General features: G+C 40.3%; 1 protein-coding gene across 8 annotated transcripts in view; it reads left to right on the top strand.

Annotated features, from left to right (window-relative positions):
• ADAMTSL3 (ADAMTS like 3) overlaps window positions 1-13,342 on the top strand; it is a 173,181-nt gene that overhangs the window by 122,896 nt on the left and 36,943 nt on the right. For 7 of the 8 annotated variants that reach the window (XM_064389066.1, XM_064389073.1, XM_064389068.1 and 4 more), the window contains 4 exons: window positions 734-938; window positions 1,781-1,928; window positions 2,591-2,675; window positions 9,266-9,552. In XM_064389066.1, coding sequence (XP_064245136.1) covers window positions 734-938; window positions 1,781-1,928; window positions 2,591-2,675; window positions 9,266-9,552 — 725 coding nt within the window. Of the gene's footprint in view, window positions 1-733; window positions 939-1,780; window positions 1,929-2,590; window positions 2,680-9,265; window positions 9,553-13,342 lie in introns of those variants that run through there. The other variant, XM_064389074.1, reaches the window with a different exon arrangement.

A 13,342-nucleotide genomic window follows, 5' to 3' on the forward strand; every position in this document is an offset into this window, starting at 1 on the left:
AGCAAGCTGGAAAGTGTGAATACAAGGTTGTTCAATGGCATTTTAATGAGGGTGGGAAACTTGCAGAACTGCAGTCATGACCAGCCAAATGGTACCTGCCACAATTAACAATTTAATTTCATCACAGTCCTTATGGATGAAGGCAGTTTGGTATGAAATGGCTGGCTTGACCCAAAGTATTAGAAATTCCATAAAAATTCCTTCAGGAACAGATTTTTAAGTGTAGTCTGAATGATGTGAGCAGCAATGAGCCTGTAAGTAATAACACCCTCATTCAGGGCATCCAGATTTGTCTTTGTCTTTCAGACTTCATAGAATCTTAAATACAGGGGCTTCTTGGTCTCTGACAATGGTAATAAGTATCTATGTGTTCATGCTAATTAATTGTCTAAAGTATTCAATTTAGATGATTTAGACTATTTGAAAGTAAATGCATTCCAGTAATCAAAGTCAGTATATTCACAGTTTCTAACTTATGTATGAGAATAAGAGTTTCAGTTATGTTTTGAAATATACTTACATTTGCAGTTCTACTTCTGATTTTGCACATGAACTTAAGCCTTGAATAATGCAAGGTAGGTCTGCGGGTCAATGTATTTGTATGTGGTAAGAATCCAGCAACCAAACTACCAGTAAGCTTTAACTGACACTAAGGTTGGACTCAATATTTTGCATTTTTAATAGACCTTAGTGAAATAGGAAAGAGCCTTATGAGGTTTTTGTTTTTTTCCAGGTGGGAACATAACCCGTGGACTGCATGTTCAGTTTCCTGTGGAGGTGGTATTCAGAGGAGAAGTTTTGTGTGTGTAGAGGAGACCATCCATGGAGAGATACTGCAAGTGGAGGAATGGAAATGCATGTATGCCCCAAAGCCCAAAGTCATTCAGACCTGCAATCTGTTTGATTGTCCTAAATGGGTGGCAATGGAGTGGTCTCAAGTAAGTAGAGAAGTAATTTGGACCTTCAGTCTTGTTTTCTAAAGAAAGCCTCTGCTCTTGTGTTACCATGTATTTATTAGCACAGGACTATTAGAAAACTATAGCCCTGAAAGATAATCAATAGTACTGGGAAAAGTTTGCTCTAAGCAGTTCTGCCTGATAATCAAAATGTTGATGTGTCTGTGTGGAGCAAAATGCAAATGTAGAATTCCTTGTGCCTGTTGAATTCCTGTTTTGCATGCAGGAGAAGTTAGAGGCAGGTCAGGCCCCTTTGCAGTCAGGTCATTTATGTCTCAGTTCTTGATAAATGTAGTATTTCACTGGCTGTAATAGTTAAAGGCATGTCTGTCTCAGGGGCTGGCAAGTCTGCAAGGGTGATTTTCCAGCATTCTTACCTTTCATTACAGCAACAATAGCCTAAGCCAGCCTGTCCTGGCTGTGGTTATCTGATACAGTCAGGTAGGCCAGCACTCCTGTAATTCCTGCGTTCATCCAGATGACATCAGTGACACCAGAGTGTAGAAAATGCAGCTCCCCTCACCCAGCCTCGACTGAAAATCCCCACTATGAGAGAGTGCATTCTCAGTGCACAGCCACTTCTATTTCAGCCCGCTGCCAACCAGATAAGCTTCACAGAACCCCAAGAAATCACTTGCGTTCCCAAAACTTTGACCTTTTTCCCCCCACCATCAACCTTTTCCCTATTCACCTAGCGAGGCAGCGACAAATTCTTACACCTCTGTGGGAAAACTTTAGCCAACCCCTCAGTGCTGCCTGCACCACCCTCCCGAGCAGAGTTTGCAGGGGTTGCAGCAGGCTGAGCTGCTCTGCTGTCTCCCCAGTGCACGGTGACCTGCGGCCGGGGGCTGCGCTACCGCGTGGTGCTGTGCATCGACCACCGCGGGCAGCACGTCGGGGGCTGCAACCCACAGCTCAAACTGCACATAAAGGAGGAGTGCATCGTGCCAGTGCCCTGCTACAAGCCAAAAGGTAACTGGAATTTCGTCTGGGGCTGTTATTGTTTTACATTTTTGTCCAGAGAATTAAAAGCCCCTGGTAACCTTTTACAGAAATGCCAGAAGCTGGAATTTACTAGGATTTTTTTTTTTTCGGTTTTGGCAGAAACAAGCACTTTAATTATTGGTGCTAGGAAAAGTGCCCTGCTGATATTTTTTGCTGATAATGTGGCCAGACTGTCATGAAGTGAACGTGCCAACTAAATCTATATAGTCTGGTCAAACTGGGAAAACCAGAATTAATGAGTTTAACACAGGGAGGAGGAGTTGTTCAATAATACTTGAAATGGGAATGAAACTCCATATATATCACCTGGGACATTCTTGTTTGCTTTAAATTTAATGTGTTGTCCTGGTGTCAACATTCTCAGTGTGACTCAGCAGCTCATTAAGTTATACTCAAACTATTTTTCCTTTTCCTTCTCCATTTCTGCATATTTAAAACAAAGAATGGAGCTCAAACAGCATGATGAAGTTTTCTAGTAAATTTTGTTTTATTACCCTGTATATCTACAAAAGCATTAGATCAATAAGCAATGTCAACTGTGAAATTCTGAGGTGATTAATTCTGACATCTACATATTGCTTTGATTTTGGAGAAATTACTGAATGTTTTGAGTTTTTGTCCTCTACCAGAAAAAAGTCCTGTGGAAGCAAAATTGCCATGGTTTAAACAGGCCCATGAAATGGAAGAGACTGTCACAGTCTCAGAAGAGCCAACGTAAGTACATGGCCTTTTACAGTGAAAAACCATTTCCAGTGTGTTTTGCAGATCTCTGGAATGATTGTTGCTATGCAGTTTGCTTTGACAGTTGGCCCTCCATGGGAGATGAGTCCTGTGGTGAGCTGTTCCTAATTTTACATCTCAGTAACTTTGCTTCTGGAGCTCCTGTTCTGGATGATACACAGCCACTGTTACAGTGCCCCTATATCTTTCAGGAATTCAAAGGATCTTGATTTAGTCTAATTAAGCCCTAATTAATGCATGTGGAGATGCTTCAGCAGAAATAAATTAAATAACTTGAGTTTTATCCCGGTCATAGCTGTTACCTCAAGAATGCAGTGGTGGTATTAAAACTCAAGAGGTACTTTGTAGGGTTGCCAGGATTTCCTTGGGGGGTGAGACCAATGCATAAAGTGAGAAAAACCTGCTGATCCCTGTGCTTAGCTGCATCTATGGGGGCGAGTTGTGCTATTTTACATGTGTATATGTGTGAAATAACATCTGGATTTTGTGAGTCCTCTTAAAAACCGATGAGGTTAAGCCTTGCAAGTCCTGGAGATGAAAGAATAACTTAAATCCAGCTACACTTGTTCCTGACCCTTGTATGTTAGGGCATCCACACAATTCCTTATATCCCCTGTGTACATTTCATACACACACACACACACATACATTTATTTATATGTGTAATATATTCAGTATATAGGCATTAAAGTGTTTAGATTTCTAAAAAAGTATTAGCTTTGTATATTGTGAGATTTTAAACAGTATTTTATTGTGCTGTATTGAATTCTGCACTTTTTTGTAGTAATGTCAGTTTGAAATAATTTAGATGAGCTTAATGAAGTTGCTTTGGGTTTATATTGCTCTGATAGCAGAGTGTACCTTATGCTTATTTTTCTTCTTCCATCAAGCTATTCCTGCTTTTTGGCACACATGCAGCAACAGGTGTGACCATGAGTAATAAAATCTTTACACCTGCAATGACTCACAGAAGAAACCCCTTGCCAAACAGGTGTTTATATAGTTATGGTGACTGTAGTTTAAACTTTTCACTGCTCTAGCCTCTCAAGTCAAGTGTCAACCTACTGTGAGTGGTTATTTCACTCTCCAAATCAGTGGCCCTGAATTCAGACTGGGTAGTAGCAAAGATATAAAAATAAAGTGTGATTGTCAAAGGGGGATGATGCAATCAAATGTGCCTTTTAAGTGTCAGGATAGCACAATGAAGGTATACGAGGTCACTTCTAGAGAGGATTCACAGTGAAGCTATAAAGAAAATTATCTCTAGCATTACAAAGTCCTGCTGTGGCAACCGTGAGCTAATGCAGTTTCTGGGTTTTTAGGATCCTTCAGCAGCAGTCTGACAGACCAGTCAGGGAATGGCAGAGACACAGCACTGCTGGTTCAGAGGAGATGTCAAATGTAACACAGCTGAGCCAGAAACTTTGTCATGGGCTGCCTTGTGCCTTGTCCTGATAATGACAGCAGTTATTCGTCTTTCCTAGCTGTGACCTCAATATTCCACTGTGGCCTTTTTCTTCTCCACTTACTCTGGAGGCTTAGATGTTTTCCATATTTCATTCGTGAGCCTCATCCTGTGCTTAGACTTTCCTTCACAATTTCCAGAAGCATCTTCACCTAAGTCTGAAAGGTTTCTCTGGCCACCTCTGATGACTCCTCTCACCACCCCCTCCCTCTGTGCTGAGGTGCTCTGAGGGGCTGTGCCTCCCCTCTCTGGGACCCAGCTCTAACACTGTAGCCAGATTCCCCATGAGTTTCATTTTACTGTCTTCTGCTGCCAACTGCATGCTCTTTAGTCTTCTAAGGAAGCTGGCAGGTAAGGAGAGATGAGAAATAGCTGATGCCTGACTTAATTCCTTTTTGCAGATCCTTTGTGGGTCATGTGGGCAATAATGGTTTGCAACCAGAGAATTTCTCCATCAGTGCTTCAAACCTCATGCCCATACTGCTCTGGTCCCTTCCAGCCAGAGTCAGATTTTTGGGGCAGGGATTAAGATTTAAAGAGAAACAGTGACAATAAATTGTTCCTTCTCCCAGAATAAATTATAACAAGATTTTCCTCTGGTTCAGATCTGTTTAACTTTGTTGTCTGTAATTTAGACATGGCACAGTGATAACTCACAGCCCACCTCTGCCTAGCAGAAGACTTATGATTTCCTTGGTAAAATGCAATCACTTTTAATTTCAGTTGTTCTCTTGTCATCCAAATTTAAACCACAATATGAAGTCTCAACTTCTAGTCCATCCTTTTATGACAACTTTCTCTCTATGCTTTTGTGTGATGTTTTAGTTGATAATGAATAAGAGAATAAATGCAGCTGTGTTTTAGAACCCACAAGTGATGGATATGCCAAAAGTAGCTTGTGGAAGATAAATACTTCTGCCTCTGTGGTCTACCACGGCTGGTGTCCTGAATTTACATAGAGGGGGAATGTTCAAAAGCTTCTTTTTTTTTATTATTAGCAAAATAAAAAATGACTGTCCTTAAAGTGAGGCCAAGAAAAATGTAGGTCTGACCTTTTTAGTTTTCAGTTGTGGAATGTGATGACAGTTGATACCAATCATTATTTTAAATGTTCTTCCCTCGAGCCTTCTTAGTTACAGTGGGATTCGCAGAGAAGCTCCAGCAAGTTTTTGCATCCTTTTTATTACTTGTAAGTTAAAGAAATAGACACCTCTGCTGCCTTTCTCCGTCACTGCTTAGGGAAAAACTAAAATGCTTTCAAAAACTGATATATTTTTTCAGCAATATGAGCTAAAAAGTGATATGAAATGCAGTGTTTCTCGTAAAGGTTCCACTTATTGCATTGGAGTCATTTTCACAGACATGTCCCCACTGTGCCTTTGGTGATGGAGAATTACCCATTTCTCACAGCTCCTACTCTGAAAATGGGCTGGTGATTTTGTCCAACACATTACCCTTGAGGCTGAAAAAACCAGCAGTGTGCTTCTGTTCAGAGCAGGCAAGGGTGGTGCTGCAGGGAGGGGTAGGGTGCCAGCATCATGGAAGCTCTGCTCAGTAAGAGCCCACATTGGAGATCCTTTTTAGGCTTTTATCCAGGACTTGGTGCATTAGGACTGGAAATAATGCTGGAGCTGCCATTTTTCCTCATTATTTGGGCATTTCCTGTCTTAACTGAAAGCAAGAACTATGGTCATGAGGTAAATAAAAAAGTAAGAGACACCATGTTTTCCAAGTCTTTAGCAAGCTGCAGAGGACTGCACTGAGTTCAGTTTTCAGTTCAGATTTGATTTGGTTGAGTTGGACTGCTCTGTCCCAGTTTAATCATCATTAGTTTAGGTCACTGCTTCATTTCTCAGGTCATCCTACCCTTGCTTTTACAGCACGTGCCAGGTGGATGCACATTTCCATTAGTGCTAGACTGATGACACTGCAGCATGGATGTGCCCTCCACTGCATCTGTAGTGTCTTCATCATTTATACCTGCTCAGATGGGTATAGCAGAAATTTAGTTCAGTGTAGCACTGGGAAGAATGACTGGGTAAAAAAGCTGATTATAAGAAGTTGTAGGTGCTCAAATTTGCATTTTTCTATTTTCTTTTTTTTTTTTTTAATAAAAAGAGGAGTCTCGTCTATGAACCTAAAGATCTCAGAAAGATCTCACGATCCTGTCCATAATAAATTGCTGATGATCTACAAAGCCTTGTAGTACAAGTACTTTGATGCTCCTTAATCCTGGCCTGAGATGACTCTGAGAGTATGCCCATTGAAGGCAGACTGAATTTACTTCAGGGAAATATTGTATCCAAAGCATTGTGTCCAATGCTGTGAATGCCAAAATACCTCACATCTGAGGCTGGTGTATTTCGCTTTAATGACCTGTCACAGGCTTTGCTTTTGCATGTCCAAGATAAAGGAAAAATAAAAAAAGCCCCATCTGCCTGAAGTCAAAACTTAGATAAAAATCATCTCTCTATGTTCCATCAGTTCTTTGCTCTGCTTTCCTGTTAGCAGTCTCCATTGGCATCTGTTGAAAGTATTTAGTGTGACTTAAACATGATAATCCTTGGAGAAGTTTTATAGTTTAGGATTTCAATAGGTAAATAGTCACATGACTAGTTTAGCAAATGCCAAGGTACAATAAAAAGTATTTTGTGTGTTCATTTTTTATCTTGCACTTCACTGAAAAAATACCAGACACTAATATTCAACATGAAAAGCTCAATTCTAATACAGACTTGCTATAAGTCAAGGAAAAAATGCTTAGAATTTTCTGAGCTTCTTTATAAATCAGTTTGTTTCTGAGTGAAATTGTTGCTGTGGTTCAAAAATTTCCTTTAATTTATACAGGATTTCAAAAGAATGTTTTTGAAATACATTATTTTTGGAATGTCTAAATGCACTCAACTAACAGTACACAAAACTTAACACTAATTTCTGGTATGCTGCTGTCATGCTTTTACCAAAAGAAGTTATTACTTTCAGACTATAAACTTAGGTATGGTTAGTAGACCAACTATTTTCAACTATAAAAGTCCATCAATTTTATTTTTCCAATTAGGTACCTAAGTATAAATGGACCTAATTTTTTTTTTTTTACTCAGAAGGAGAATAAAGTAATCATTCTGTTAAGGCTGTGCACATTGGCCTTGATCCAATAAAGCACTTAAGCACAAGTTTCCCTCTGAACACACTGTCATCCTGTTGTCTTCAAGGCACAGCTAATATGCTTAAGTCAGGCTCATGCTTAAGCATTTCATTGGATGAGGTGATTTGCCACCCTTGGTAGCTTGCATGGCTGCCTTTGAAAAGACTGTGAGATCTGATGTTCCAGGATTAATCTGATTCTCTCTGTTGGGGTAGGAGAAAGTCTTCCTTTGCAGCTTTTCCCACAGAACAGTCATTAGAATTTACATCAGAGGCATCTGGCCACTGACCCCACCAGTTGTGCCATCGGACCCAGTGGGCTGCTCCTAACCTGGCATTTGCTCAGGTTTGATCACTGCAGGACACAGCCATGCACTGTTGTGATAGCATCCTTCCAGTAAACATCAATCTGGCCAGCTAGGAAGGTGCTCAGACCTGTGAAGGGATGAGCACTGGGAGTTCAGGGTGTCAAGAGGAGCTGGGGATAACATGCTTTTTCCTGAAATCTGGTGAGGACCACTGAGCTCTAAGAAAAATTTTGAGACAGCTCAAAGAAATTTTTATGGACTTAGATAGATTTATCTTTGTAGCAGAGCTGTAAAGCTATTTCATTAACATCTCCTTAAAGAATAACCAGTGAATCTTTTAACCTTTGTTGGAAATGGGAATAGTTGGAGATGGAAAAAGTCACTTTTGGGGTCTCTCCCAGTCAGACCCAGGGTGATTATCCCAAGGACTGACTTAGACTATCCTTACAGGTTATCCAGCCATCTGTTCTCCTTTCTTCTATTTGATTCTTCTTCTGTGTATACTGGCAAGAAGTTATTGGCAAGATGATAAACTGTGCACAGCATCAAACCACACTGTTGACATTTTTTTGTGCTTACTGTGTATGCAGAGTGTAAATACTGATTTTTGTCTTACACAACTGTTTTATGTTTGTAAGGGCAGCTTTCCTGCAGTAAGGGAAAGATAATTCTTTATCCAAGATAAGAGCCAAATCTTTGAATCCTAATTTGGATCTTTCTTTCCAAATACGTTTTTAACATTGGTCAAATTATCCTCCTATATCTCCCACTGGTGTTTTGATCATCAGCTACATTTGGACACATAATAAAGGCCAACTGCAGCCTTTTCATGGGGAAAAAAACTTCCAGGAAATTCTGTATTTGACTTCTTATAAAGTACACTCCAGAGCCACCCAGGATAACTTTAATAATGAAATCCAACCCCTAGTTGCCATTTTTAAAATTATTGTCAGATATTAATGTGACCATCAAAGTCAGAGAATATTATAACAAATTCATGACCTTTAAAACAAGATTTTATTGTAGTTCATCAGGGGCACAAATGCTTTCTAATAAAAATGATGGACTGTAGACTGGTTAGACCTCTTTATTGAAGATGAGAGACTCCTTGCAAGACTGGATCTGAAGAGCCTGCAGTGGTGTGCACTGGATGTGGCTCTATTTGAAAAGTGCTTCTCCTCTCTCTGGTTGCTGATTATTAGTATGACAGAAGGTGAGGACATCTCAGATATAAGCAGATTGCAAATATACTTTTGGCATATACCCAAGTCTGTGTATCTGGGGAGCTATTTTATATTGTGCAGATGCCTCTTCCTGGAGTTTCTCCTTTTTCCCCGCTGAAGGAGACTGAGAAAAGATTTAGTTGTTTTCCTTTTTCCTCAGCAAAGGATACAGCTTTCCCTGTTCCTCATGATTCTTTCTCCTCTTTTCCTACATCTTCTTGTGTGAATTTTGCTAAATGGTCTGGGCCGTGAGAGTCAAGTGAGAGACTTAATATACTTGATTGTGCGTTCTATTTAAGCGTCAGTATGATGTATTTTCTGCTCTCTGTATAAACACCCGTTTACGTGTGTTGGCTGTGTTTTAGCTGTGCACAAACAGACACAACTGCATGGAATCAATGACAGTGCTGTGATGATCTGCAGGTTTATTCCTGAGCCCTGGTCTCCATGCAGTGCCACGTGTGGCAGCGGCATCCAGGTGCGGGACGTGAAGTGCCGGATCCTTCTCGCGTTTACTCAGACCGAGGTTGAGCTGCCCGAGGAGGAATGTGAGGGTGAGAGGCCACCCACAGAGCGAGTCTGTCACCAGGCATCCTGTGACAGTGATCCCGTCCCCGACACGCCTGAATTTCCTCATGCTGAAGATGGCACTGTGATTTATGACTGGGAATATATTGGGTTCACTCCGTGTTCAGCCACATGCCTTGGAGGTACCTTTTATTTTTTCTTAATTTATCCTGAGTTGTAAGAATTTGGCGTTGTTTGGTGTTGTTGCATCTCCTGTTACTGTTACCTTAAAGTAACTATGTTGATCTGTAGGAAAACCTTCAGCTACAAGCTTTAACATATTTTTGGTTATCAGTGGAGTATTTCAAACTGCTTTCTTTCCTTCAGCAAACACTTATTGGGTAAAGTAAGGTGCAGGAAGTTGATACAGCAACTTGCTTTAGTCTTGCTGCTGCAGGCGTGTCAGCTGCCAGGCCCTCAGTGGTACCAAATGGTTTGATACATCAGTAGTGGAAATGTTTAGATGATTTACCTTTTCCTAGGAACCAAAAGTGTGTGGTTTTGGAGTAAAAATTCCCATGTTTATTCCTTTTCTTCCAAAAAGCTGCCATTTTCTGCAGAACAGTAACAATACAGAGCTGTAATTATTAGGGAGATTTGCTTCCAGCCTGGCCGGCATGGAGATCAAACAGGAGCTGGTTTGGTCTGGGTGCACTGTATCACTGCCTGGGGTTCTGTGCCATACATCTGTCTGCAAGTAGTTAGGCACATTCCTGCTTGGATGTAATCGAATCTCCCTGTCGTCGTAAGTACATGTTACCAGACAAGGCTGCTGGTGTTGCTACTACTTACTGTACTTTGGGACTGAACACAGTGAGTTATGAAGTGTTAAGTGGAGGCAGTGGAATTGTGAACACACCTATATATGACAGGACTGCTGACATCAGTGGGAAGTGAAGACAGTTGTACCCATAGAAGAAATAAAAAATGTTGAAAAAGGGGAAACGGAAACAGAAACAATTGGAAGTGGGGAGCGAGATAGAGCTCACAGACAGCAGCCTCCTTGGTGCTGGAGCACCAGCTCAAAGCTGGAAGACAGGAGCTGGGTTGGATGCCCCAGAATGGGATCAGCAGGATGGTAAGTGACTGCTAGTGCCTCCTTTATCATTTAACACTGCTGCTTACTGAGGGTGTTGATCCATAGGAATAACAGCACGTGTGATCACAAAAGCTGGAGCATCCCATTCCCTGCACTACCTGCAGTGGGCATTGTGACTGGCCAGGGAGGAGAGACTGTAGTCCAAGCGTGTTTGTAGCAGCACGAGATGGTAGTGACAGCTGTTGTGGATGAGTGACTCTGTTTCATATTTTAATAAGAGAAATCCTTTCAGAAATAGGGAAATTGTACTGTAAAGCAGAAGCAAATAATTCATTTATTCTAAATTCGTAGTTCCGGTATCTCAGCTGGTTTTTGTAACATGCAGCCATTTTCTTGCCATCTTAAATCCACTTTACTGCTTTTTATCCAATGTCTTTGCCAGAGGTGTTCTAAAACTCCAAGGTTTTTGAATTTTGAGGATATCATCAGATATTTAGGATGAAATAATCTCTAGTCTTTGTCTGCTATTGCACATGTTGCAATGGCATTCTGCATCTTCAAGTGTGAGTTTGTCCTTGCAAAAGCATCCCAATGAAAGCTTGCGCTTGTGCAGACTAATGGTAATTTAAGGAGCCTGCACTGAACACAGCATTGGAAGGAACTTCAAAATGACTGATGAGCAGAATCTTGTGTTCAGCTTAAATTTTGTTCCTGAGGGAGCCAAGCATGAGCTCTGTTGTTGACTTCTGACCCATTCATGAATTTGTGAGATTCCCTGACCCAGAATTGTCCTGTAGGTGCTCATAGTAATCTAAAAATTTGTTTGCTATGCAGTAGAAATGACTCACTTGAAGAAGTTTGAAAGACAATATCTGTTTGTGTTTTTAAGACGTTTGTGGTATCACTGGTACTGTGTCTAGACATTTTCCTTATGTGATGCTCCTGGGAAATGTGGGAAGTTGTCAGGGTGTTTTATCAATGAGCAGCTTCAGAAGCCCCCATGTTGCTGTGCTAGTTAGGTGATTTTTCCTTTCTATCAGCTCTGGTCTTCTGGCTGCCTTGGCAAAGGCTTTCAAACAGACCAAAAATTACCTGCCGATAAATAGTTTAAGGGAACCAGACATCTCTTCTGTTTCCAGCTCACTGCAATGTACTAGCTAATGATCTCACTGTCTACTATTTTTCCATTGTGTAGTTCAAAGGAGCTGATCCATTTCTGCTAAGTTTTATGTTCAAATCTCATTTCAATTAGATGAACTCTTTCATTATAAGAAATAGATGTTGTCTGAGTTTGGAATAACCCAGTGTAATGTAAATTATATTAGGTATTTTTCTCTAATATGTATGCATCTAGCAGTGGCTATTAAAACAAATTCCTGTGGATTTCTGTATCCTCAGAACTCCCTGCCCCCGTTTCTTAGTGCTTAACTCTTTCTGAATGAGGAAAAATTCTGCAGGGTCTAAGCAGGCTGGAAGTTTTTATAGCCAATATTTGAGCAAAGTCCGAATCTCTCTTTCAGAGCTTGTCACTTGCACCTTTTTTTTAATCCTCACGCAGACTAGTCTTGTAATTCAGTCTCCTCTGGTCCCTCTGCAAACCAGATGAAAAAAATGCAGATGGAAAGATTGGGTTTTTTGGATATTAGACTTACAGAGAGTGATTTGCAAGGTGTTATCAAACATCATCTTTCCAGTTCTAGAGCAGCAGCCACCCCAGTCTCGGGTCACTTGTGTGCTTTCTGCACCAAACCTCTGTGGCTTCTCACACAGCATGTGAGGAGCCAAACAAGTTGAGGTTTTGAGAGCAGCTGAGTTGTTTTATGCCTCTTAGCATAATTAATGCTTCCTTCATCAGTCTTTCCATGAGTGTAAATAAAAGTTGTCGAGGCCTGTTAGTCATGGGCAGACATCACCTTTAATACCCGTAGGAAGCTCTGTAACCAGTCTGAAATCTAAAGATCTGGTTTTTTATTCAGTGCCTGAAGAAATCCCAAACTGAAAATAAGCCAGCTGTGTGCCTGGGGATCTCAAAATTTGCCTTCATTTTCCCTGAATGTTTTTTTGGGTTTCTTTGTTTTTGTTTTTGTGTTCTTTTAAATCCGAAGAACTTTGGCCGTGATGTGAGAGTCCCAGATGTAAGTTTAGTTTACATAATATCATCAGTAGGGAATTAATAATCATGATGAGAATAAAGAACATACCTGAAGAGAAATGTTTTTGTTGTAATCTGTAGCATTTCTTTAGTGTTGTCAATCATTTACTACTCAATGATATTTTAAAGGGATGTTTTTAATTTTAAAAATCTCTGAACGTTTTTTAGTTTAAATATGCCTTTAGTTGCAAGAGGCAGATTTGCCTGGTTAAATGTTGTTGTTGTTATTATTATTGTTGTTGTTGTTATTTATACTCCATATGCTTCAAAAATGGTTATTTGGGCCACCTAAAGTCATTACATTAGCCTAAAAATAATGAGATTAAGCAATAAATAACATATGCATATCTTGTTATTTCCTCTATAGCCTCTGTGGCTTTGGTAACTTCAGAGCGCAGTCAAGTTGTGTTTTCAGGCTTTTGCCTGGACCAAAAGGGCTAAAAGTTTACCATTTTATTTATGAGAAACCTGAGATCTCTAGAATATTAATGGATTCTAGCCAAATTTAAGAGCTCTAAGAAAAGCAATGACCGTTCAGAGACTCTCATATAAAGCTGAGAGAATTTGCTCTCAGCTTGTGTTGGAGACACCTTGATACCTGGTCACTCATATCATTTGTTTCATTAGCTGCAGATGTTGTTTACTCTCTTGCAGAACTATAAAATAGATGCACAGAGAGGCTCAAGGATATGTAGAATTTGGCATTTCTTCTGAGTTATTTTCAGCTTATAGTAAATATTTT

Source organism: Passer domesticus, chromosome 14 (genome assembly GCF_036417665.1).
Source record: "Passer domesticus isolate bPasDom1 chromosome 14, bPasDom1.hap1, whole genome shotgun sequence".
NCBI lineage: Eukaryota > Metazoa > Chordata > Aves > Passeriformes > Passeridae > Passer > Passer domesticus.